This window comes from Lynx rufus, unplaced genomic scaffold (genome assembly GCF_022079265.1).
Source record: "Lynx rufus isolate CCGP_SWC_20201006 ecotype Redwood Valley unplaced genomic scaffold, mLynRuf1.p SCAF_2, whole genome shotgun sequence".
In the NCBI taxonomy this organism is placed as follows: Eukaryota; Metazoa; Chordata; class Mammalia; order Carnivora; family Felidae; genus Lynx; species Lynx rufus.
Genome location: NW_025814834.1, coordinates 150,015,413 through 150,037,959, shown reverse-complemented (window position 1 = coordinate 150,037,959; position 22,547 = coordinate 150,015,413). Strand labels below are relative to the sequence as shown.

Sequence of the window (22,547 nt, the reverse complement as noted above, 5' to 3'; positions counted from 1 at the left end):
CCCCGCGTCGGGCTCTGTGCTGACAGCTCAGAGCCTGGAGGCTGCTTTGGATTCTGTGTCTCCCTCTCTCTCTGCCCCTCCCCCGTTCATGCTCTGTCTCTCTCTGTCTCAAAAATAAATAAATGTTAAAAAAAAATTAAAACAGGAGTACTGATGCATAGGGGCACTTGTACCCCAATGTTTATAGCAGCACTCTCAACAATAGCCAAATTGTGGAAAGAGCCTAAATGTCCATCAACTGATGAATGGATAAAGAAATTGTAGTTTATATACACAATGGAGTACTACGTGGCAATGAGAAAGAATGAAATATCGCCCTTTGTAGCAACGTGGATGGAACTGGAGAGTGTGATGCTAAGTGAAATAAGCCATACAGAGAAAGACAGATACCATATGGTTTCACTCTTATGTGGATCCTGAGAAACTTAACAGAAACCCATGGGGGAGGGAAGGAAAAAAAAAAGAGGTTAGAGTGGGAGAGAGCCAAAGCATAAGAGACTCTTAAAAACTGAGAACAGAGTGACTAGGAAGATGGCGGCGTAGGAGGACGCTGGGCTCACCGCGCGTCCTGCTGATCACTTAGATTCCACCTACACCTGCCTAAATAACCCAGAAAACCACCAGAGGATTAGCAGAACAGAGTCACCGGACCCAAGTGCAGACGAGAGGCCCACGGAAGAGGGTAGGAAGGGCGGCGAGGCGGTGCGCGCTCCACGGACTGGCGGGAGGGAGCCGGGGCGGAGGGGCGGCTCGCCGGCCAAGCAGAGCCCCCGAGTCCGGCTTGCAAAAGCGGAGGGGCCTGACGGACTGTGTTCCGACAGCAAGCGCGACTTAGCGTCTGGGAGGTCATAAGTTAACAGCTCTACTCAGAAAGCGGGAAGGCTGGAGGACAAAGGGAGGGTGAGCTGCGGAGCCCCCGGACGACAGAGCTCAGTTTGGCGGGGAACAAAGGCGCTCGCCAGCGCCATCTCCCCCGCCCATCCCCCAGCCAAAATCCCAAAGGGAACCGGCTCCGGCCAGGGAAATTGCTCGCTCCGCGCGAACACCCAACTCTGTGCTTCTGCGGAGCCAAACCTCCGGCAGCGATCTGACTCCCTCCGGCTGCACAGGGCCCCTCCTGAAGTGGATCACCTAAGGAGAAGCGAGCTAAGCCTGCCCCCCCTGCCGCCGTGCACCTTGCCTTCCCACCCCAGCTAATACGCCAGATCCCCAGCATCACAAGCCTGGCAGTGTGCAAGTAGCCCAGACGGGCCACGCCACCCCACAGTGAATCCCGCCCCTAGGAGAGGGGAAGAGAAGGCACACACCAGTCTGACTGTGGCCCCAGCGGTGGGCTGGGGGCAGACATCAGGTCGGACTGCGGCCCCGCCCACCAACTCCAGTTATACACCACAGCACAGGGGAAGTGCCCTGCAGGCCCTCACCACACCAGGGACTATCCAAAATGACCAAGCGGAAGAATTCACCCCAGAAGAATCTCCAGGACATAACAACAGCTAATGAGCTGATCAAAAAGGATTTAAATAATATAACAGAAAGTGAATTTAGAATAATAGTCATAAAATTAATCGCTGGGCTGGAAAACAGCATACAGGACAGCAGAGAATCTCTTGCTACAGACATCAGGGGACTAATGAACAGGCACGAGGAGCTGAAAAACGCTTTAAAGGAAATGGAAAACAAAATGCAAACCACCACAGCTCGGATGGAAGAGGCAGAGGAGAGAATAGGTGAACTAGAAGATAAAGTTATGGAAAAAGAGGAAGCTGAGAAAAAGAGAGATAAAAAAATCCAGGAGTATGAGGGGAAAATTAGAGAACTAAGTGATACACTAAAAAGAAATAATTTACGCATAATTGGTATCCCAGAGGAGGAAGAGAGAGGGAAAGGCGCTGAAGGGGTACTTGAAGAAATCATAGCTGAGAACTTCCCTGAACTGGGGAAGGAAAAAGGCATTGAAATCCAAGAGGCACAGAGAACTCCCTTCAGACGTAACTTGAATCGATCTTCTGCACGACATATCATAGTGAAGCTGGCAAAATACAAGGATAAAGAGAAAATTCTGAAAGCAGCAAGGGGTAAACGTGCCCTCACATATAAAGGGAGACCTATAAGACTCGTGACTGATCTCTCTTTTGAAACTTGGCAGGCCAGAAAGAATTGGCACGAGATTTTCAGGGTGCTAGACAGCAAAAATATGCAGCCAAGAATCCTTTATCCAGCAAGTCTGTCATTTAGAATAGAAGGAGAGATAAAGGTCTTCCCAAACAAACAAAAACTGAAGGAATTTGTCACCACTAAACCAGCCCTACAAGAGATCCTAAGGGGGACCCTGTGAGACAAAGTACCAGAGACATCACTACAAGCATAAAACATACAGACATCACAATGACTCTAAACCCGTATCTTTCTATAATAACACTGAATGTAAATGGATTAAATGCGCCAACCAAAAGACATAGGGTATCAGAATGGATAAAAAAACAAGACCCATCTATTTGCTGTCTACAAGAGACTCATTTTAGACCTGAGGACACCTTTAGATTGAGAGTGAGGGGATGGAGAACTATTTATCATGCTACTGGAAGCCAGAAGAAAGCTGGAGTAGCCATACTTATATCAGACAAACTAGACTTTAAATTAAAGGCTGTAACAAGAGATGAAGAAGGACATTATATAATAGTTACAGGGTCTATCCATCAGGAAGAGCTAACAATTATAAATGTCTATGCGCCGAATACCGGAGCCCCCAAATATATAAAACAATTACTCATAAACATAAGCAACCTTATTGATAAGAATGTGGTAATTGCTGGGGACTTTAACACCCCACTTACAGAAATGGATAGATCATCTAGACACACGGTCAATAAAGAAACAAGGGCCCTGAATGAGACACTGGATCAGATGGACTTGACAGATATATTTAGAACTCTGCATCCCAAAGCAACAGAATATACTTTCTTCTCGAGTGCACATGGAACATTCTCCAAGATAGATCATATACTGGGTCACAAATCAGCCCTTCATAAGTTTACAAGAATTGAAATTATACCATGCATACTTTCAGACCACAATGCTATGAAGCTTGAAGTCAACCACAGGAAAAAGTCTGGAAAACCTCCAAAAGCATGGAGGTTAAAGAACACCCTACTCACGAATGAGTGGGTCAACCAGGCAATTAGAGAAGAAATCAAAAAATATATGGAAACAAACGAAAATGAAAATACAACAATCCAAACGCTTTGGGACGCAGCGAAGGCAGTCCTGAGAGGAAAATACATCGCAATCCAGGCCTATCTCAAGAAACAAGAAAAATCCCAAATACAAAATCTAACAGCACACCTAAAGGAAATAGAAGCAGAACAGCAAAGGCAGCCTAAACCCAGCAGAAGAAGAGAAATAATAAAGATCAGAGCAGAAATAAACAATATAGAATCTAAAAAAACTGTAGAGCAGATCAACGAAACCAAGAGTTGGTTTTTTGAAAAAATAAACAAAATTGACAAACCTCTAGCCAGGCTTCTCAAAAAGAAAAGGGAGATGACCCAAATAGATAAAATCATGAATGAAAATGGAATTATTACAACCAATCCCTCAGAGATACAAACAATTATCAGGGAATACTATGAAAAATTATATGCCAACAAATTGGACAACCTGGAAGAAATGGACAAATTCCTGAACACCCACACTCTTCCAAAACTCAATCAGGAGGAAATAGAAAGCTTGAACAGACCCATAACCAGCGAAGAAATTGAATCGGTTATCAAAAATCTCCCAACAAATAAGAGTCCAGGACCAGATGGCTTCCCAGGGGAGTTCTACCAGACGTTTAAAGCAGAGATAATACCTATCCTTCTCAAGCTATTCCAAGAAATAGAAAGGGAAGGAAAACTTCCAGACTCATTCTATGAAGCCAGTATTACTTTGATTCCTAAACCAGACAGAGACCCAGTAAAAAAAGAGAACTACAGGCCAATATCCCTGATGAATATGGATGCCAAAATTCTCAATAAGATACTAGCAAATCGAATTCAACAGCATATAAAAAGAATTATTCACCATGATCAAGTGGGATTCATTCCTGGGATGCAGGGCTGGTTCAACATTCGCAAATCAATCAACGTGATACATCACATTAACAAAAAAAAAGAGAAGAACCATATGATCCTGTCAATCGATGCAGAAAAGGCCTTTGATAAAATCCAGCACCCTTTCTTAATAAAAACACTTGAGAAAGTCGGGATAGAAGGAACATACTTAAAGATCATAAAAGCCATTTATGAAAAGCCCACAGCTAACATCATCCTCAACGGGGAAAAACTGAGAGCTTTTTCCCTGAGATCAGGAACACGACAGGGATGCCCACTCTCACCGTTGTTATTTAACATAGTGCTGGAAGTTCTAGCATCAGCAATCAGACAACAAATGGAAATCAAAGGCATCAAAATTGGCAAAGATGAAGTCAAGCTTTCGCTTTTTGCAGATGACATGATATTATACATGGAAAATCCGATAGACTCCACCAAAAGTCTGCTAGAACTGATACATGAATTCAGCAAAGTTGCAGGATACAAAATCAATGTACAGAAATCAGTTGCATTCTTATACACTAACAATGAAGCAACAGAAAGACAAATAAAGAAACTGATCCCATTCACAATTGCACCAAAAAGCATAAAATACCTAGGAATAAATCTAACCAAAGATGTAAAGGATCTGTATGCTGAAAACTATAGAAAGCTTATGAAGGTAATTGAAGAAGATTTAAAGAAATGGAAAGACATTCCCTGCTCATGGATTGGAAAAATAAATATTGTCAAAATGTCAATACTACCCAAAGCTATCTACACATTCAATGCAATCCCAATCAAAATTGCACCAGCATTCTTCTCGAAACTAGAACAAGCAATCCTAAAATTCATATGGAACCACAAAAGGCCCCGAATAGCCAAAGGAATTTTGAAGAAGAAGACCAAAGCAGGAGGCATCACAATCCCAGACTTCAGCCTCTACTACAAAGCTGTCATCATCAAGACAGCATGGTATTGGCACAAAAACAGACACACAGACCAATGGAATAGAATAGAAACCCCAGAACTAGACCCACAAACATATGGCCAACTCATCTTTGACAAAGCAGGAAAGAACATCCAATGGAAAAAAGACAGCCTCTTTAACAAATGGTGCTGGGAGAACTGGACAGCAACATGCAGAAGGTTGAAACTAGACCACTTTCTCACACCATTTACAAAAATAAACTCAAAATGGATAAAGGACCTAAATGTGAGACAGGAAACCATCAGAACCTTAGAGGAGAAAGCAGGAAAAGACCTCTCTGACCTCAGCCGTAGCAATCTCTTACTCGACACATCCCCAAAGGCAAGGGAATTAAAAGCAAAAGTGAATTACTGGGACCTTATGAAGATAAAAAGCTTCTGCACAGCAAAGGAAACAACCAACAAAACTAAAAGACAACCAACGGAATGGGAAAAGATATTTGCAAATGACATATCGGACAAAGGGCTAGTATCTAAAATCTATAAAGAGCTCACCAAACTCCACACCCGAAAAACAAATAACCCAGTGAAGAAATGGGCAGAAAACATGAATAGACACTTCTCTAAAGAAGACATCCAGATGGCCAACAGGCACATGAAAAGATGTTCAGCGTCGCTCCTTATCAGGGAAATACAAATCAAAACCACACTCAGGTATCACCTCACGCCAGTCAGAGTGGCCAAAATGAACAAATCAGGAGTCTATAGATGCTGGAGAGGATGTGGAGAAACGGGAACCCTCTTGCACTGTTGGTGGGAATGCAAATTGGTGCAGCCGCTCTGGAAAACAGTGTGGAGGTTCCTCAGAAAATTAAAAATAGACCTACCCTATGACCCAGCAATAGCACTGCTAGGAATCTACCCAAGGGATACAGGAGTACTGATGCATAGGGGCACTTGTACCCCAATGTTCATAGCAGCACTCTCAACAATAGCCAAATTATGGAAAGAGCCTAAATGTCCATCAACTGATGAATGGATAAAGAAATTGTGGTTTATATACACAATGGAATACTACGTGGCAATGAGAAAAAATGAAATATGGCCTTTTGTAGCAACGTGGATGGAACTGGAGAGTGTGATGCTAAGTGAAATAAGCCATACAGAGAAAGACAGATACCATATGGTTTCACTCTTATGTGGATCCTGAGAAACTCAACAGGAACCCATGGGGGAGGGGAAGGGAGAAAAAAAAAAGACGTTAGAGTGGGAGAGAGCCAAAGCATAAGAGACTGTTAAAAACTGAGAACAAACTGAGGGTTGATGGGGGGTGGGAGGGAGGGGCGGGTGGGTGATGGGTATTGAGGAGGGCACCTTTTGGGATGAGCACTGGGTGTTGTATGGAAACCAATTTGTCAATAAACTTCATAAAAAAAAAAAACAAAAAACTGAGAACAAACTGAGGGTTGATGAGGGATGGGAGGGAGAGGAGGGTGGGTGATGGGTATTGAGGAGGGCACCTTTTGGGATGAGCACTGGGTGTTGTATGGAAACCAATTTGACAATAAATTTCATATATTGAAAAAAAATAAAAATAAAAATAAATAAATAAAATAAAATAAAATCATTACAAATAGAAAAAAAATTTTTTAAAAAATTTTAAATAAATACAATTCTTTCCTTTCATTTTTGCTTCTGACTCCACCTCTATTGTTCTTGAAGGAACTGGTTATAATCCAATTTAGAATCAGCCATCAGAAGCTCTATGATTCTAACAGTTTTGTAATGAGAAGTGGAATACCTGATTTCGAGGATTATCCATGGCCTCTTCCTCTTCTTTTCTGCTCATCAGTCATTTACTATACACTAGCATACCAGAGGGCAGGCAGAAAACCAGAGAGGACACAGTAGATTGCTTATGAAATCTTACTAAGTTGATAAATTAAGGAATAAATGATGTCAAGTCAAGTAGTTTAGTTATATTTTAAGAGATAAATCAATATGGGTAGACTATAGGACGATCCTAATAATTCCTTCAAGCGGACAGAAAAGTAGCAACTGAAACTTTATGTAGTCACTTCACGAAAAAAAAATCCAAATTTTATATTCAAAATAACAGAGGCACCTGGGTGGCTCAGCTGGTAGAGCGTCTGACTTCGGGTCAGATCATGATCTCGCAGTTTGTGAGTTTCAGCCCCACGTCGTGCCCTGTGCTGACAGCTCAGAGCCTGATGCCTGCTTCGGATTCTGTGTCTCCCTCTCTCTGCCCCTTCCCCGCTCATGCTCTGTCTCTCTCTGTCTCTCAAAGATGAATAAATGTTAAAAAAAATTTTTTTTATATTCAAAATAATGAACCAGAAGAGAATCCTGGGGGTTAGTGCTAACCATTTTCCACTGACAATTTCCTGCTACAGGAAAAAGCCTACGTGGTTTTGAGTAGCTCAGCGATAAAGGAAATAGAAGTTATTATCCCCTTCATGAAGAAGGCTGTGGAGCTGGTGCCTCTAAAATACTTAGCCCTGTTCTGTATGCTCCAGTGACAGAAAGACATAATGAAACTGGAGGAGAGCCAGAGAAAAGAAGCCAAATTGGCAGGTAAGAGGAAGACTAGAAGCATTTAAGTTCTTAGAAAAAAGAGTCCTAGATTCTTAGAATTGGAACTATTCTTAGACATCAAATATACCAATTCCTTATGCTTCCAGAATATTCCTGATGAATCATAAATACTTTAGTTGTCAGAGGCCTTCCCTTTTTTTGCAGCCTATGTCCAAATGATCACATCAAATATATCTCAAGTGCATTCACTTCTCTGATAGACACTGCCATCATGCCGGCCCAAGTCATCTTTCTTTCTCATTTCGGCTGCTACAATAGCATTAGCATTGTAACTGGTTATCCTCTTCTTCTCTGCTCCTCATAACCATGTTCCAACTTCCCAATCCATTGCAACCAGAGTGATTGTAAAACACAAATTAAATCATGTCATTGGCTTACTTAGAATACTTCAATGATTTTCCATCTACTTCAGGATCGAGTCCAAAGTAATAAACATGGTCCTGAATGATTTGGCTCCTGCCTCCTTTACTAATAGCCCTTAACTTTGCTTTTTCCTTGACTCACCAAGGTCTGTCCACATTGGCTTCCTTTCAGTCCCTATAAAGCTAAATGCTTTCCCACATAGGACCATCCCATATAACAATAACCACCACCACCACCACCATTACAGCTAACATTTATCAAGTTTTTACTATGTGATTGGCTCTGTGAGAAGTGCTTTAAGTGCATTATCATATTTAATCCTCACAAGAAACTCCATGAGGTGGTTTTTTCATCCTTTTACTGTTGAGAAAATAATATTTAGAGAAATTAAGGTATTTCTCTAAAGCAAGGTTAAGTCCAAAGGTGAAAAGTATGCTATAGTGCATATTCCAGTAAAGTTCTTTTTCTCTACCCTTCCCTAGCTAGATCATACCATGCTTTATGGTCACAAGTCATATGTCATTTCCTCAAAACAGTCTTCTGTCATTTTCTGGTCTAAATTTGGCACCTGTGTCATAGTCTCTTAAACTTTTCCTCTATAGAATGTATCACAGTTTGTCATTATGTATTTCTTTATATAGTTGTTATTTATTTAATATCGTCAAACCTCCAACAGACTTTAAGTTTCATGAAGGTAAGGATTATAGGTCCAATAAATGTGAATGAATATAAATATAAAAAGCTGCTGAATACATGATTGAAGAAAGTCATCCAAACATTCTAAGAATGAGGTGTTGAATCACTCCATGGGAGAGTCTAAGTGTTAGAAATTCTATTAAAATATTTTTGTCTACAAAAAAAGCTGTTCCCTTATAATGTCTATTCACTGATCCTAATTCTGGTCTCTTGACCCATACTGAAAAACTGGATTCTTTTCTCTTTTATACCTCTTTAAATATTTTCAGTCTAGAAAGTTAAAGGCAGAGAAGACTGGCAATTAAGGTGGGATAATTCCAGATTTATTCATAAAAAATAGAATGCTAGCGTGAAGAGGATGAAAGGGTATCTTTTGGAATTCCAAATATATTTAGGGCACATTCACAGCAATTAATTATTTGCCTACACTATATGAATGTAAGAAGAACACAGACCTGAGATATTGATGGGGCTGCTGCTGTTGGCATGCTATCATAAACTGCGTTCTGATGTGTATAGATCAAGAAAGAAACAAAACTGGAGGATGTCCAATTAAAGACAATTAAAAGAATTACAGAAAGATTGGGAAAAGTAAAAACTAGCTATTCAATTACCACTAACCTCAGATGTCTCAAAATTACAAGACTGATGTCAGGAAGTGCGATCATATCTTCCCATAACTCTTGTGAGTTCTGTTTTAACAGAACTCTGGATTAGATAAACTATATTTCTAATATTTTGAAATTAAGAAGATAAAATAAAAGCTGGGGATTACCAAGAGGCAAAAATAAAATATTCTTTAGGCATTACATATTTTTAACTCAATAGAGCCACTAAACTTCTTTTTTAAGTCTTCATCTCCTATCTTGAATGAGAAAGATGGAGCCTCAAATATGAAAAGGCCCTTTTGTTTGACAATATATTTGACACTTAAAACCTTTCGACAACTTGTAGGCCAAGTGGCTGTTAAACCAACACGAAACATCCCTAGCTATGTTAAATGACTTGATGGTGGGGGGATCCTTTCACAAAGTATATGTATATCAAATCATCAAGTACACTTTAAATATCTTATAACTTTGTCAACTCTACCTCAATACACTTTGGATTTTGAGATGTAGATTTTGAGTTTGGAGCTCTAGGTTTTAATCTCAGCTCAGCAATTTATTAGCTATGTAACTCTGAACAGGTTTCTTACTGTGCTTCAGTTTCCTCATTTCAAAAACCAGAATAACAAAATGTGTCTTGTCAAACTGTTTGAGAACTGAATGAAATACCACAGTATTAAAAATCACCTAATATTATGCCTGAGATATAGAAAATGATCAATAAATGTTAATTTCTCTCCAATAACAGAAATCCACTCTCTGCCAAAGCACTCCATTTCCTCTTTGGGTAACACTAGCAATGGGTTCTTATGCTATGTGGAACTAGTCCAACATTACCAGGTAAATTACGCTTAGAAGTTTAATATAAGATATTATATTAAGAAAAGATGCTCTTCATTGGTATTTTAACTTTGGCTATTAATTCTAGTTTGTATATATTTCTTAAGCAATTTATCACTCTGAAGTGGCAGAATTTAATTTCTTTGAGTGACCTTAGAAAAATATGAGTTACAATTATATTTGAGGAGAAGTCTTGAATGATCTAATTGATATAAATAAATACTCCATTGAAATTTTCCTTCTCAGTAAAAACAAAAACAAGAAATTCTCCTTCTAGTGATTCAGGATTAATTGGTATGGCAATGATCTTTTAAGATTAAATGGAACCTTCTTATTTTTTATTAAGAATAATGACTAAAAATAACAAGGAGGGTGCCTGGGTGGCTCAGTTGGTCGTCTGAGTCTTGGTTTCAGCTCAGGCCATGATCTCACCATTTACAACTTAGAGCCGCATGTAAGGTTCTGTACTGACAGCCAGGAGCCTGCCTGGGATTCTCTGTCTCCCCTCTCTGCCCCTCCCCTGCACGTTCTCTCTCATTCTCTCTCTCTCTCTCTCTCTCTCTCTCTCTCTCTCTCTCTCTCTCCCCCCTCCCTCCTTCTCTCTCTCTCAAAATAAATAAATTAAAAAAAAGAACAACAAAAGATAAGAATATCAGAATTGTATTGCTGTTTTACTACAAGACCAGAAAATATAATTGTTTAGTTACTTAAGATTGCAAAATAACTTCTAAGAAAATTTTATTTTTATCTAAGTCATAAGATAGGTTAGAGAGAATAGAATTTGATCATTTAACCTATTAAATGGTACCACTTGCTTTTTGATAACCCAGCACACTTTGTAAATAAACTCACTTGCTTGTATCAATTTACCATTTTATATATGTTATACAGGTTCACTTGTTAGAAAATGTTTTAGCTGGCTTTTCCTAGTGCAGTTAATAAAATTACTGCTAACATAACTGATTCAAATATAACACAAAGCCTCCTACTCCTGCAAATTTAAATGTAAGTTTAAACAAGTCAAACTTTTTTTGAGGAAAGAGATTATAGTACGTTTTCCAGTATATTACCTCTTAATTTAATCTTTCAAATCTAAAGAAAAATATTTTTAAATTTAGTAACTTTATTAACTATTTTATGGTTTGAGAAGCTGTAGCTTTTTAATAATGAAAAATGTTAAGGTCAAATTTAGATTGAAATGATCAGAACTAAAATTAAAGATCAATTAGAAATAAGAATGCTTCTGAGATTATAAGTATATTGGACAAAAATAACAGTAACTGCATTTCTCCTCATTTCTCTTGTATAGTAGATTTTGTCTGTCATATCACAAGTGAGTTTAAATTTGCAGGAACTATGAATTTTATATTCTGAATTTTATAACCCTAGGTGGTGGTTAATGTGACTCGTAAACATGCTTACGGATGACGAAAAAAAAATAAAAGAGCATGAAATAAGCTTACTGTTTCACCAATCTTTCCAACGTTTCCTTGATCTCCTACTTCTCCCTGTTGATAAATAATGTAAAGCTGTAAAAATAATTATTTTTCAAACAAGATCACTCATGACATTGCTTCCATTTTCATTTTTAATGTAATTAGTCAAAAGGTAAAAAAAAAAAAAAGGTGAAACTTAGTTCATCAAAATTCTGTGATGGTATACCTGGGGAATGTCATCTTTCCACTCCTTCTGTTCAAATGGTATTTACCTATTTTCTTAAATTACATGCTTCGATTTATGACTTTTAATAACTTTTAAAACATGCAAATAAGTTTTAAAATGAAATATTTGAGGTGTACCCTGTAAGGGGCAGAGTGATAAGGGCTGTGGAAGATATTAAGAAGAATAAAAATAAAGCCTTTGCCCACAGGAAAGTGCTATTTGTTTCAGGGGAAAGGATCTCACAATGCGAGGCAGAATACAGGCCACAATTAAGTGGTAAGAGAGTTCATAGGGGCTTGCACACTGTGGGCTGGGAAAGCTAGCACTAGCTTCACTGGGGAAGGAGTGTATATTCATTCATAACCTTAATTAGAGTCTATAGTCTCTAACACTCTGAAAACTCTAAGCTTTTCACCAATCGTTTGGTCGCAAACTTGACCTACCTGAATTTATTTTGTAGCAAAGCTCGATCTGATCTAAGTGAAGCTACTCATAGTCTTGTTTATTTTAATTAATGTGAACATCCTTATGTTCACCACAGAAATATTAGTGTTTCTAACTACGGTGTGCTTCCCATACCCTGCTGGCAACGTTAAGTAAAATATAGTATACCCACCATGTTATCTTTTGATAATTCAAATAGCAATGATTTCAGATAATAGATCATAAAACTGTGTTTGAGTTGGGCCCTGAAGAACAGGTGATACTTCACCAGTGATAAGAAAGGTCCATTTTTGGTATGAAAGGTAGAAGATTAAATTCAGGGTGCCACATATAATCTGACAGGAATGTAATCTTATTTATAGAAATAGGAAATTAAACCATCAATTTCTGTTTAAAAACTGGTAATTACAATTCAGTGTGGAATAGTAAAATGTTAAACTGCACTAAACAATATTGTAGCCACTAATGACATACAGAGAGCTACTAAGCATTGAAATTGGCTGGTGGGGGGGCGCCTGGGTGGCGCAGTCGGTTAAGCGTCCGACTTCAGCCAGGTCACGATCTCGCGGTCGGTGAGTTCGAGCCCCGCGTCAGGCTCTGGGCTGATGGCTCAGAGCCTGGAGCCTGTTTCCGATTCTGTGTCTCCCTCTCTCTCTGCCCCTCCCCCGTTCATGCTCTGTCTCTCTCTGTCCCAAAAATAAATAAACGTTGAAAAAAAAAAATTAAAAAAAAAAAAAAAGAAATTGGCTGATGGGAACTGAAAAGTAATGTAAATATAAAATACACCCTAGATATTAAGCACTTTGTAGCAAAAAATAATATATCTCGTTAATAATTTTAATATTGATCCCATGTTGAAACGATAATATTTTCATATCTTGGGTTAACTAAAATATATTACTAAAATTAATCTCACTTGTCTCATTTTACTTTTACATTGTGGCTCACATGCGTGATTCATCTTATATACTCTATTTGATAGTGCTGATTTTAAGCACTAAAACCTAGTATTCACATGAGTAACCAATTTGAAATAATTTTTTAAAGACTATGCAAATTTTCATTTCATTTCTACATGCATACATTAAACAGTAAACACTGGAGCACTGTAGTAGTTTGTAAACCCTAGTTTTGACTGACAATTCACTAGATGGCTTTTATAAAATATTTGTGGCAGAATAATCTATAGATCATTGATTTCCTTGTATTTCCCCCTCCTTATCCAATACCCCTCTCAAATTCTAAGGGAGATGGACAGTTTATGCTCTTTAGTCTTAGGGGAGGTTTGTGTTAACAGGTAGAAAGCAGAAGTCGGTTGCAGATTACCTGCATTCCTGCTTTAGTTTTCAGAGAGCCTGAAGTTAGGAAGTGAGTTGTCTTTGAGGGCAACAAGACAGAGAGGAATATTTCCCCAGGCCTAGGGAGAGAACAGAGATCCTAGGGTTCTGTAAAAGGTGGTATGACCCTTAACCAACTCCCAAGTGCTCCCTCCAGGAGTGTCAGCATCCCTCAAGGGAATGCCAGGTTCTGGTCAATAGCTATATTACACACCAAGACTAAAATTTCAGGGACAAATACAGGGAGCAGGACATTCAAGAACTCCTTTATCTCCTGGCCATGCAGATGCTGGCATGATTCTAGGAAGGAGGCAGGATGTCAATATGATTAAGATTCAGTTTCTTGCCAGTTTAACTAGATGGTAGCTCACAGGTGGAATTTTTAGAGCTATTGGACAGTACAGAGATTAATCTCAGTCAAGGAGAAATAAGCTTTCTGTTGATAAATATCATGCTTCCATTTTTTGTATAACTTGAAAGTCAGGTACACATATCCTCCCCAGGATAATTTTAGCCACAGGCAGACAAGCTGATACATTAGAAAATATTTTAGCTCATATTTCTTTATTAAGTAACCTAAAAAAATATTGTTTGGCTTTTCCTTAGATTCTAGTATCATGAAAATAACTAGTTTAATATAAATGATGAATTCTAACTTTAAGAAATTTAGCTATAGTGCTGTAAAGTTTTTTAATTTTTCCTTAAGTTTTAATTTTTTTAACGTTTATTTATTTTTGAGAGAGAGAGAGAGAGAGAGAGAGAGAGAGAGAGAGAACGATTGGGGGAGGGGCAGAGCGAGGGAGACACAGAATCTGAAGCAGGCTCCAGGCTCCAAGCTGTCAGCACAGAGCCCGATGCGAGGCTTTAACTCACAAACCGTGAGATAATGACCTGAGCTGAAGTTGGACGCTTAACCAACTGAGCCACCCAGGTGCCCCAAATTTTTCCTTAAGTTTTAAATTTGTATAAATTGGGGTGCCTGGGTTGCTCAGTCAGTTATTCGTCTGACTCTTGTTATCAGATCAGGTAGTGATCTCACGGTCGTGGGACTGAGCCCAGTGTCAAGCTCCATGCTGAGCATGGAGCCTACTTGGGATTCTCTCTCTCCCCCTCCCCTGATCATACATGCTCTCTCTCTCTCAAAAATAAATAAATAAATAAACATGAAAACAATTGTATAAATCACCAGTTCTTATGAGCTAGTTTCTTTTAGTTCTTAGTATTATACATATAACCTGCTGCATGGCTTTATATTTGTTGGTGTTGAAGTCATTCAAAACTTGGAAACAAGGCAAAAAAGTAGGTGACCCATCCTTTCAGTGACAGTAAGTGGTGAAGGCCACCCCAGTGACTATCTAGGGAATGTACTTAGAATCACTGTAATTGCTTAAAGGACCCAGACTTTATGCAATGTAAATTATATATTATGTATATGTAAATTATATATTATATATATATGTAAATTATACATCTATATAATATATAGGTAAGGGTTCCTGGTGGCTCAGTTGGTTAAGGGTCTGACTCTTGATTTTGGCTCAGGTCATGACCTCATGGTTCATGGGTTTGAGCCCTTCAGTCAAGTTCTGTGCTGACAGTGTGGAGCCTGCTTGAGATTCTCTGCCTCCCTCTCTTCTGCCTCTTCCCTGCTTTCTCTCTCTCTCTCTGTCAAAAATAAATAAACAGAATAAACACACACACACACACACACATATATATATATATATATATATATATATATATATATGTTTAGTGAAGTTATATTAACTTGTAGATTTCTGTACAGTGAAATGAACAGTTGGGGCCCCCAAATTGTGGTTTATTCTCCTGTATCTACCCACAAACTTTAACATCTCTTTTTTCAATTGCGTATCTATTCAAATAAAGATACATATATAAACACAGTCACAGTCATAAATATTTATAGATATATAGATATTGATATAAAGCTATATGGCTTCTCAAACGCTATTTGAGCCAGTTTTAACATGTTACTGGTTTCCTCATTAATAAGTTGAATAGAATCTTTGACAGGTGTTCATATTATATTTTTATTAAAGTCATCATTTAAAATTTTTGAAAACTATACTTTACAACTGGTAATAAGTCAGCCACTTTACCTTTAAGCCTTCTGGTCCTGGTTCACCTGCATACCCCTTTTGACCTGGTTTTCCCTAGAAGAGAACAGAAAAAAAAGGAGTTAACGTTTAATCATTTTCATTTTTAGAAGTTTACAAACATTCATGTAATTCAGACCATTCTATGAGATTAAATACTTCAAAATTATTTGATAAGTGTATTTTATCATACCCATTAGCCATGGGTATGGCTACAGTGTTTAACTGTTTACGATATGCCCAGCACAGTTCTAGGGGTGGGGGCTGGAAGAGTGCACGAAGCATACCTCTCCTACATAGAGCTTACATTCTAATAAGGATGATATAATATTAAAAAAAATAAGTAAAACATATAGTATCTTAGGTAGTGGTAAAAGTGAAGGACACAAAGTAAAGCAAGGGAGGGAGATATCAACTGCTGTGGGGGTTTTGTTCAAATTTTTAATAGGAGTTCTCTGAGAAGGTGGTAATTGAGTAAAGACTTAAAGGGACAAGTTATTTGGCTATCTGAAGAAAGTGTATTCCAAGCAGAGGAAAAGAGCATGTGTAAAGGCCCTGAGGCAAGAATGTGACTGGTGTGTTGAAGAAACCATGAAAACCATGAAACGTCAATGAAGCTGGAACAGAGTAAGAGGAAAAGATCAGTAGAAGATGAGGTCAAAGAAAGGAATGGGGAATGGGAAGCCAGGTCATGTAGGGCCTGGTAGGTTATACTAAGGGCTTTGCCTTTTACTCTGAATGAAGCATGAAGCCTTAGAAAAGCTTTGAGGAAAGAAGTGTCATTATCTATGCTTTAACAAGATCACTTCGATGCAAGAGCAGAAGCAGGCAGTCCAAAGAGGGCTGAAATAACCTGAGCAAAAGATGACAGTGGCATAGGTAGTAAGAGAGAAGGTTGTGAGAAGTGGTAAAACTGTGTATACAGTTTGAAGGCAGGGATTACAGGATTTGCTCACAGACCGTGTGTAAAATGTGGGAGAAAGAGAAGAGTCAAGAATGAATTCAAGATGTTAATCTGAGTAAGGGATTAAATGAAATGGAGAAGACTGTAAGAAGAAAGGTTTGGAGGGTAAATTGGGAGCTCAGTATTGGACACTGCTATTTGATAGTCTTGTCAGATACCTAAGTGCAGAGATCGTCTGATAGTTTTACATGCCCAGAGGTTCAGAGGGTAGAAAAATTCTGATCTAAATGTATGATTTTGGAACTCACCAGCATTTTGATGGTATTTAAAGCCATAAGACTTGACCAGCTTATCTGGTCCAGTGTAAACAGAAAAGAGAATAAGTCCACAAATCAAACCACTCCAAAATTTTAGAATTTGAAGAAATGAGGAAAATATGCAAATTTCCTACCAGAGAGTTAGGAGGAAGACCATGCAAGTGAAGAAAGTGCTTCCAGGAGGAGAGTGTGATCTTGTCCACTTCTGAAGATTATTGAGTAACATGACGACTAAAAAATGACCATTGAATTCCACAATATAGAAGTCACTGATGACCTTAATGAGATGATTTATTTTGGAGTAGTGGGGACCAGAATGGTTTCAGCAGACAGCGTGAGGAGAAAAAATGGAAAGAGCATGTATAAACAATAATTTTTTTTTAAAGTGTATTTATTTTGAAAGAGAGAGAAAGAGAGAGAGACTGAGAGTGCAGGGAAAGGGTAGAGAGAAAGGGAAAGACAGAAAATCTCAAGCAGGCTCCGTGCTGTCAGTGCAGAGCCCAACGTGGGGCTCAGAACCATGAACCATGAGACAATGACTTGAGCCAAAACCAAGAGTTAGACGCTTAACCGACCAAGCCACCCCAGGGCCCCGACAATAATTTTGAGTATTTTTACTGAAGAGGGAAGGTGAAAAAGGTAACACCTGGAAGAAAACCTGGGATCAATATAAGTTTTGTGGGTTTTTTTGTTTTTTTGGTTTTAAAAAAAAATTTTTTTTTTCTCAACGTTTATTTATTTTTGGGACAGAGAGAGACAGAGCATGAACGGGGGAGGGGCAGAGAGAGAGGGAGACACAGAATCGGAAACAGGCTCCAGGTTCTGAGCCATCAGCCCAGAGCCTGACGCGGGGCTCGAACTCACGGACTGCGAGATCGTGACCTGGCTGAAGTCGGACGCTTAACCGACTGCGCCACCCAGGCGCCCCTGTGTTTTGTTTTTAAGCTGGAAGAAATCATAACATCTTTATTTTCTGATGGAACTGATCCATTAGAGAGAACAAAGTTATGATGCAGGAGAAAGTGGGAATAAGTAGGCAAGAGAATAAGATATGTAGTAAACAAGTAGAAGTTTGACCTTAGCTAGAAAAATGGCTGTTCATTCACAATCACAGGAGAGAAGGCAGAGTCAATGGCATAGATACAGAGAGGTGGGTAGAAGCAATACTAGAAACTAGAAAAAGAGTATGGAAATAGAATTCAGAATGCAATCAAAGGGATAATGTGGTGTTTTAGGCATGATGAGGAAGGATGTGAGGTTATGAGGGAAGTAGGAATAATGGAAAGGCAATAGGATCGATGGGTTAAAATTCTTATTGGGACTGTGGGACTAGTTACAAGAGAAAATGTACTAGAAAAAAAGGACATTATGGTTGGAGAATGAGAAGTTTGAAATTGAAAATAAGGAGAAGCTGGTATTACTGGTAATGACAAGGTAAAGGTTATGACCACAGCAGTTAGTACCTAAAGAGAGCAGAGAATAAGATCACTGCAGGAGAGGATGTCAAATCCTAGATATTGGGTAGATCGATCTACAGTATGTGGTTTCTAGTACTTAACAACTGATATCTGATTATACAAAATTTGATGGAAAAGTGTGTGGGGAGATTGTTAAATATAATACTAATTTATAATACTTGCCAGGTATTATAGATTTGCATTTTGTTATTCCTATCCATTAACAAATACTTCCCTATTGTTCTTTCTTAAAACAAAACAAACAATTCTCCAGCTTTCATTGTATTTTGACTACATACAAAAACTTTAGTAACTTTAAAATTATATTTAGGACTTCTATCCAAAAAGTTGTTCTAATTTTTACCTCTACCTTGCTTGAAATTGTCTAGTGCTTTCCTACCAAGCACAAAGTAAAGAATAAAAAACATCTTATTACTCTTAAGTGTCAATTGCTCTGTGATCAATTTGCAGATATAGGAGAAGAAATGTAATTAAGAGTCTAAATTATTAGATTAGTCTATGATATTTACAAAAAGAATTTTGAGTAATACACTTCATTCACATTGTTTTGGAAAAAGCCTTAGCAAGAATATTTCTTTCATCTTTAGTAATGTAATACTCAGACATTATAGTAATTAAGAAGTAGTTATACATCATCTCTACATTACAGAAGGAATCTCACTGGAATCTGTATCAGCCCATTTATAATCTCTTTGAATTCAAGAAATTCAGAGCATCAGGGCTGGAGTCATCACTTTGGGTCCTATTTAAATTTTGTCATATTAGCTTTCTCTTGAGCATGTAATGCTTGAGCATGTAATAGTAAATTAAAGACTTATTTTAATATTTTTTAAAAAATGTGGACAATGTCTCACAGGGTTGCTTTCCAGATTAGAGATGATTCATGTAACATACTTAGAGCAATACTAGGCTTAAATTGATCTGAAACCAATGGAAGCGACAATAGTAATAAATATTAAGACTTAGTAGATAAGACGCAATCATGGCTCTCCTGAGTTCTAGAGAAGTAAATTTTAAATGAGTACATTTTAAAAGGTGCAAAAGAAAAAATTACTGTCTCCTTAAATGTAAAAATGTTTTAAGAACCTGTATGTTATGATGTTTCTCATAAGAAAGAGATGTAGTTCATGTGAGTCTAATGATTCCTCTTAAAATAAATGTGATAGACACACCTTAAGTATCTCATGATAATGTAAGTTTTGGTCATGAATGCCCAAATTCTTAAATAACTTATTTTCAGAACTTGAAAACAGGCCATTCGTATATTACTACACAATATTAACTGAAGAAAAAGTTGACAGAAAATGCATCTTATTTAGCTTTCCATAATTTTACTGGCACACTTAGACAACAGAAATTTCCAGAACATCATTAAAATGGCTAAGGCATTTAGCTTCCTATTACATTTTGAGAAAAGTTATAAATAATTAGCTCAAATTACTAAGACCATAAAACCACTGTCAGAACAAGTAAATATGCAGTAGGCATAATATCATTTAAAATATCCCTGGAAAATTCCAGTTATAGGCTTACATTATTTGGAGGGATTGTATGCTTATAGTATGTTTTTTTTCCTTTGTTACAACTTAAAATTTGGTGCTATTAAAAGACATTCACATAACAGTTGTTTTAAGAGAAGCACTTTTTGAAGAGTATTTATATGATACTTACTCTTGGTCCCAGTTCTCCAAAGAGTCCAACTGGTCCTTCTTCTCCCTTAGATAAAAATCAGAACATTTCATGGCCTGAAATAAGTACTTAGAAATGTAAACACTTATTCTATTTATTCTGAAACCTGAAACTCACTCTGAGATGTGATGAAAATAAAGCTGTGGCTTGTTTGTATTTTAGAACTGTATCATCCCATAACGTTTTAATTTTTTCAGTTACAACACCACATCTACTCTAAGGGATACCTGTACTATTTGACTGTTTTTAAATTGGTAGATGATAAAAGTAGTATATAGAAAATTGAGAACGAATAAGAGTAAAAGTGATTAGGGTATCCATCACAAAATCAGGATATCTGACAAGGGGCTAATATCCAAAACATATAAGGAACTTACACGACTCCATACCAAAGGCCAAAAAAATCCAATTAAAAAATGGGCAGAGGACCTGAATAGACATTTTTCCAAAGAAGACATACAGATGGCCTGGAGGCATATGAAAAGATGCTCATCATCCCTGGTCATGAGGAAAATGCAAATAAAAATCACAGCGAAGATTAACAATCACTGAGATCATAAATTAAGGATAACCTTTACCTTCTTGGGCTCAGTATCTTTCCCACTCAATTAAGTTCTGAATAGATGGAAATTAATATCCATTGGTATATTAAAATATTATTGGCAAAGAATGCTTGCTCTTGGTACATTTTAATACTTCATTCATTTAATAAATATAGTTTTGATTCTTAGTTCTGTTTTAAGGCATAGAGATATAAAGGTATATCAGATCCTACCCAAACGGAGGTTAATGTCTAGAGCTTTCTTTAGACTAACTTATAAGTCCAATGTCCTTGGGATCAAACCAGTTATAATGTCATAAAATATAAAATCTTGTGTATTCTTCTAGGATCAAAAAATGTATAGAGTAACATCAAAAAATAATTTTTATACATTATTCTTAAAGAAAATTAAAAAGCAATAAATGTTTTTATTATATTTGTTGACATATTTTCTAAATATACTGACTTTTCACCTTTAAATAAAAAGTTGATATTACCATATCTGAATAGCATACACAGACCTATCTAGCTTCATATAATCTACTTTATTTATTTGATCAACGAACATTTTTCTCAATTCACAATTCAATTAAAATAAAATTTCTTGGGTCACAAATATAAAATAGACACAAATAGTAAATATACATCCAAGTACATATGAGGGAGATTCTAGCTCAGATTCCTCAGACATTCCATGGAGATCACTGGCATAAATTACTTAATGAATTCACAACACTGAAAATGATTCCAAATCCCATTTCATAACTGCCAGTGTAAAATGGTAACTTAAAAAATCCTGTACGGCAAAAATTGTCCACACTAAAGCAATGTTTTCTTTAAGCAAAAAATAAAGTCCAAGGAAAAATAAAAAGGGAATACTTGAACTAAAACAATTGCTGACTGGGGTATTTATTTTTTCCATACCTGAGGTCCTTTGAGACCAGGAGGTCCTGGAGGTCCCCTATTTCCAAGGAGTCCCTATAAAAGAAACATAGGCACAAGCAAGAAAAACTTCAGCTCAATTAATATTTTTCAATCAGCATTAATCTGGATATGGGCAATACAATTTGGTACCATTCTTTTCCCATTATGAAGTTATCAAATTGGGTCAGAGGGTAAGTGACCAAAAAATATAGAGCATCTAAAAAATTGAGAAATGTAGTAAACTTATTCTTTAAAAATATGTTATCATTCAAATAATCTGCTCAGTATGTTTCTCTTCAACCAGACACAACCAGACACTCAGAAAAAGTACTTCTAAATTTAAAGCAATGGGTCCTGGGGCGCCTGGGTGGCCCAGTCCGTTGAGCTTCTGACTTCAGCTCAGGTCATGATCTCCCAGTTCACGGGTTTGAGCCCCCGCGATAGGCTCTGTGCTGACAGCTCAGAGTCTGGAGACTGCTTTAGATTCTGTGTCTCCCTCTCTCTGCCCCTCCCCTGCTCTTGCTCTCTCTCTCTCTCACTCTCAAAAATAAAATAAAAAATAAACATTAAAAAAAAGCAATGGGTCCAATTGTTAATTTGATAATAGTACAACAAATACATAATACAGTATCCACAATGTCTAAAAACAGATGGAAGAGATATATGCTGTTTTAATATCCGTTAAGAGAGTAGCAGAATCTAGAATACATTATTTGCACTAAATGTTCTTCAGTTTATTTCCCTTCTTAATACAAGCTGGCAAAAAGAGGAATTTGCAGAAGAAAGTAACAATCTGAATGTGATTAGCAATTTCACGATTAAAAGAAATCTGTTGTTACTCAAAATGCATGCTATTAAAAATCGAATGCTCTGAATAAAAATTCAGCAAAGTCACTTAAAAAAATCTTTCTACTTCGGAAAACACCCTATACTATCTATTTAACATGGTGACATTTTTCTTATTCAGTTCTGTTCCTCTAACTATTCAATGTGTCAGCAAAGTTTTAA

General features: G+C 37.5%; 1 protein-coding gene across 1 annotated transcript in view; it reads right to left on the bottom strand.

The window, feature by feature from the left end:
• COL24A1 (collagen type XXIV alpha 1 chain) overlaps positions 1 to 22,547 on the bottom strand; it is a 413,841-nt gene that overhangs the window by 214,646 nt on the left and 176,648 nt on the right. Inside the window, exons 21-24 of the mRNA XM_047085469.1 lie at positions 21,540 to 21,593; positions 20,057 to 20,101; positions 15,690 to 15,743; positions 11,590 to 11,634 (exon numbers count right to left, since the gene is read on the bottom strand). Of these exons, the coding sequence (XP_046941425.1) occupies positions 11,590 to 11,634; positions 15,690 to 15,743; positions 20,057 to 20,101; positions 21,540 to 21,593 (198 nt within the window). The remainder of the gene's footprint in view (positions 1 to 11,589; positions 11,635 to 15,689; positions 15,744 to 20,056; positions 20,102 to 21,539; positions 21,594 to 22,547) is intronic.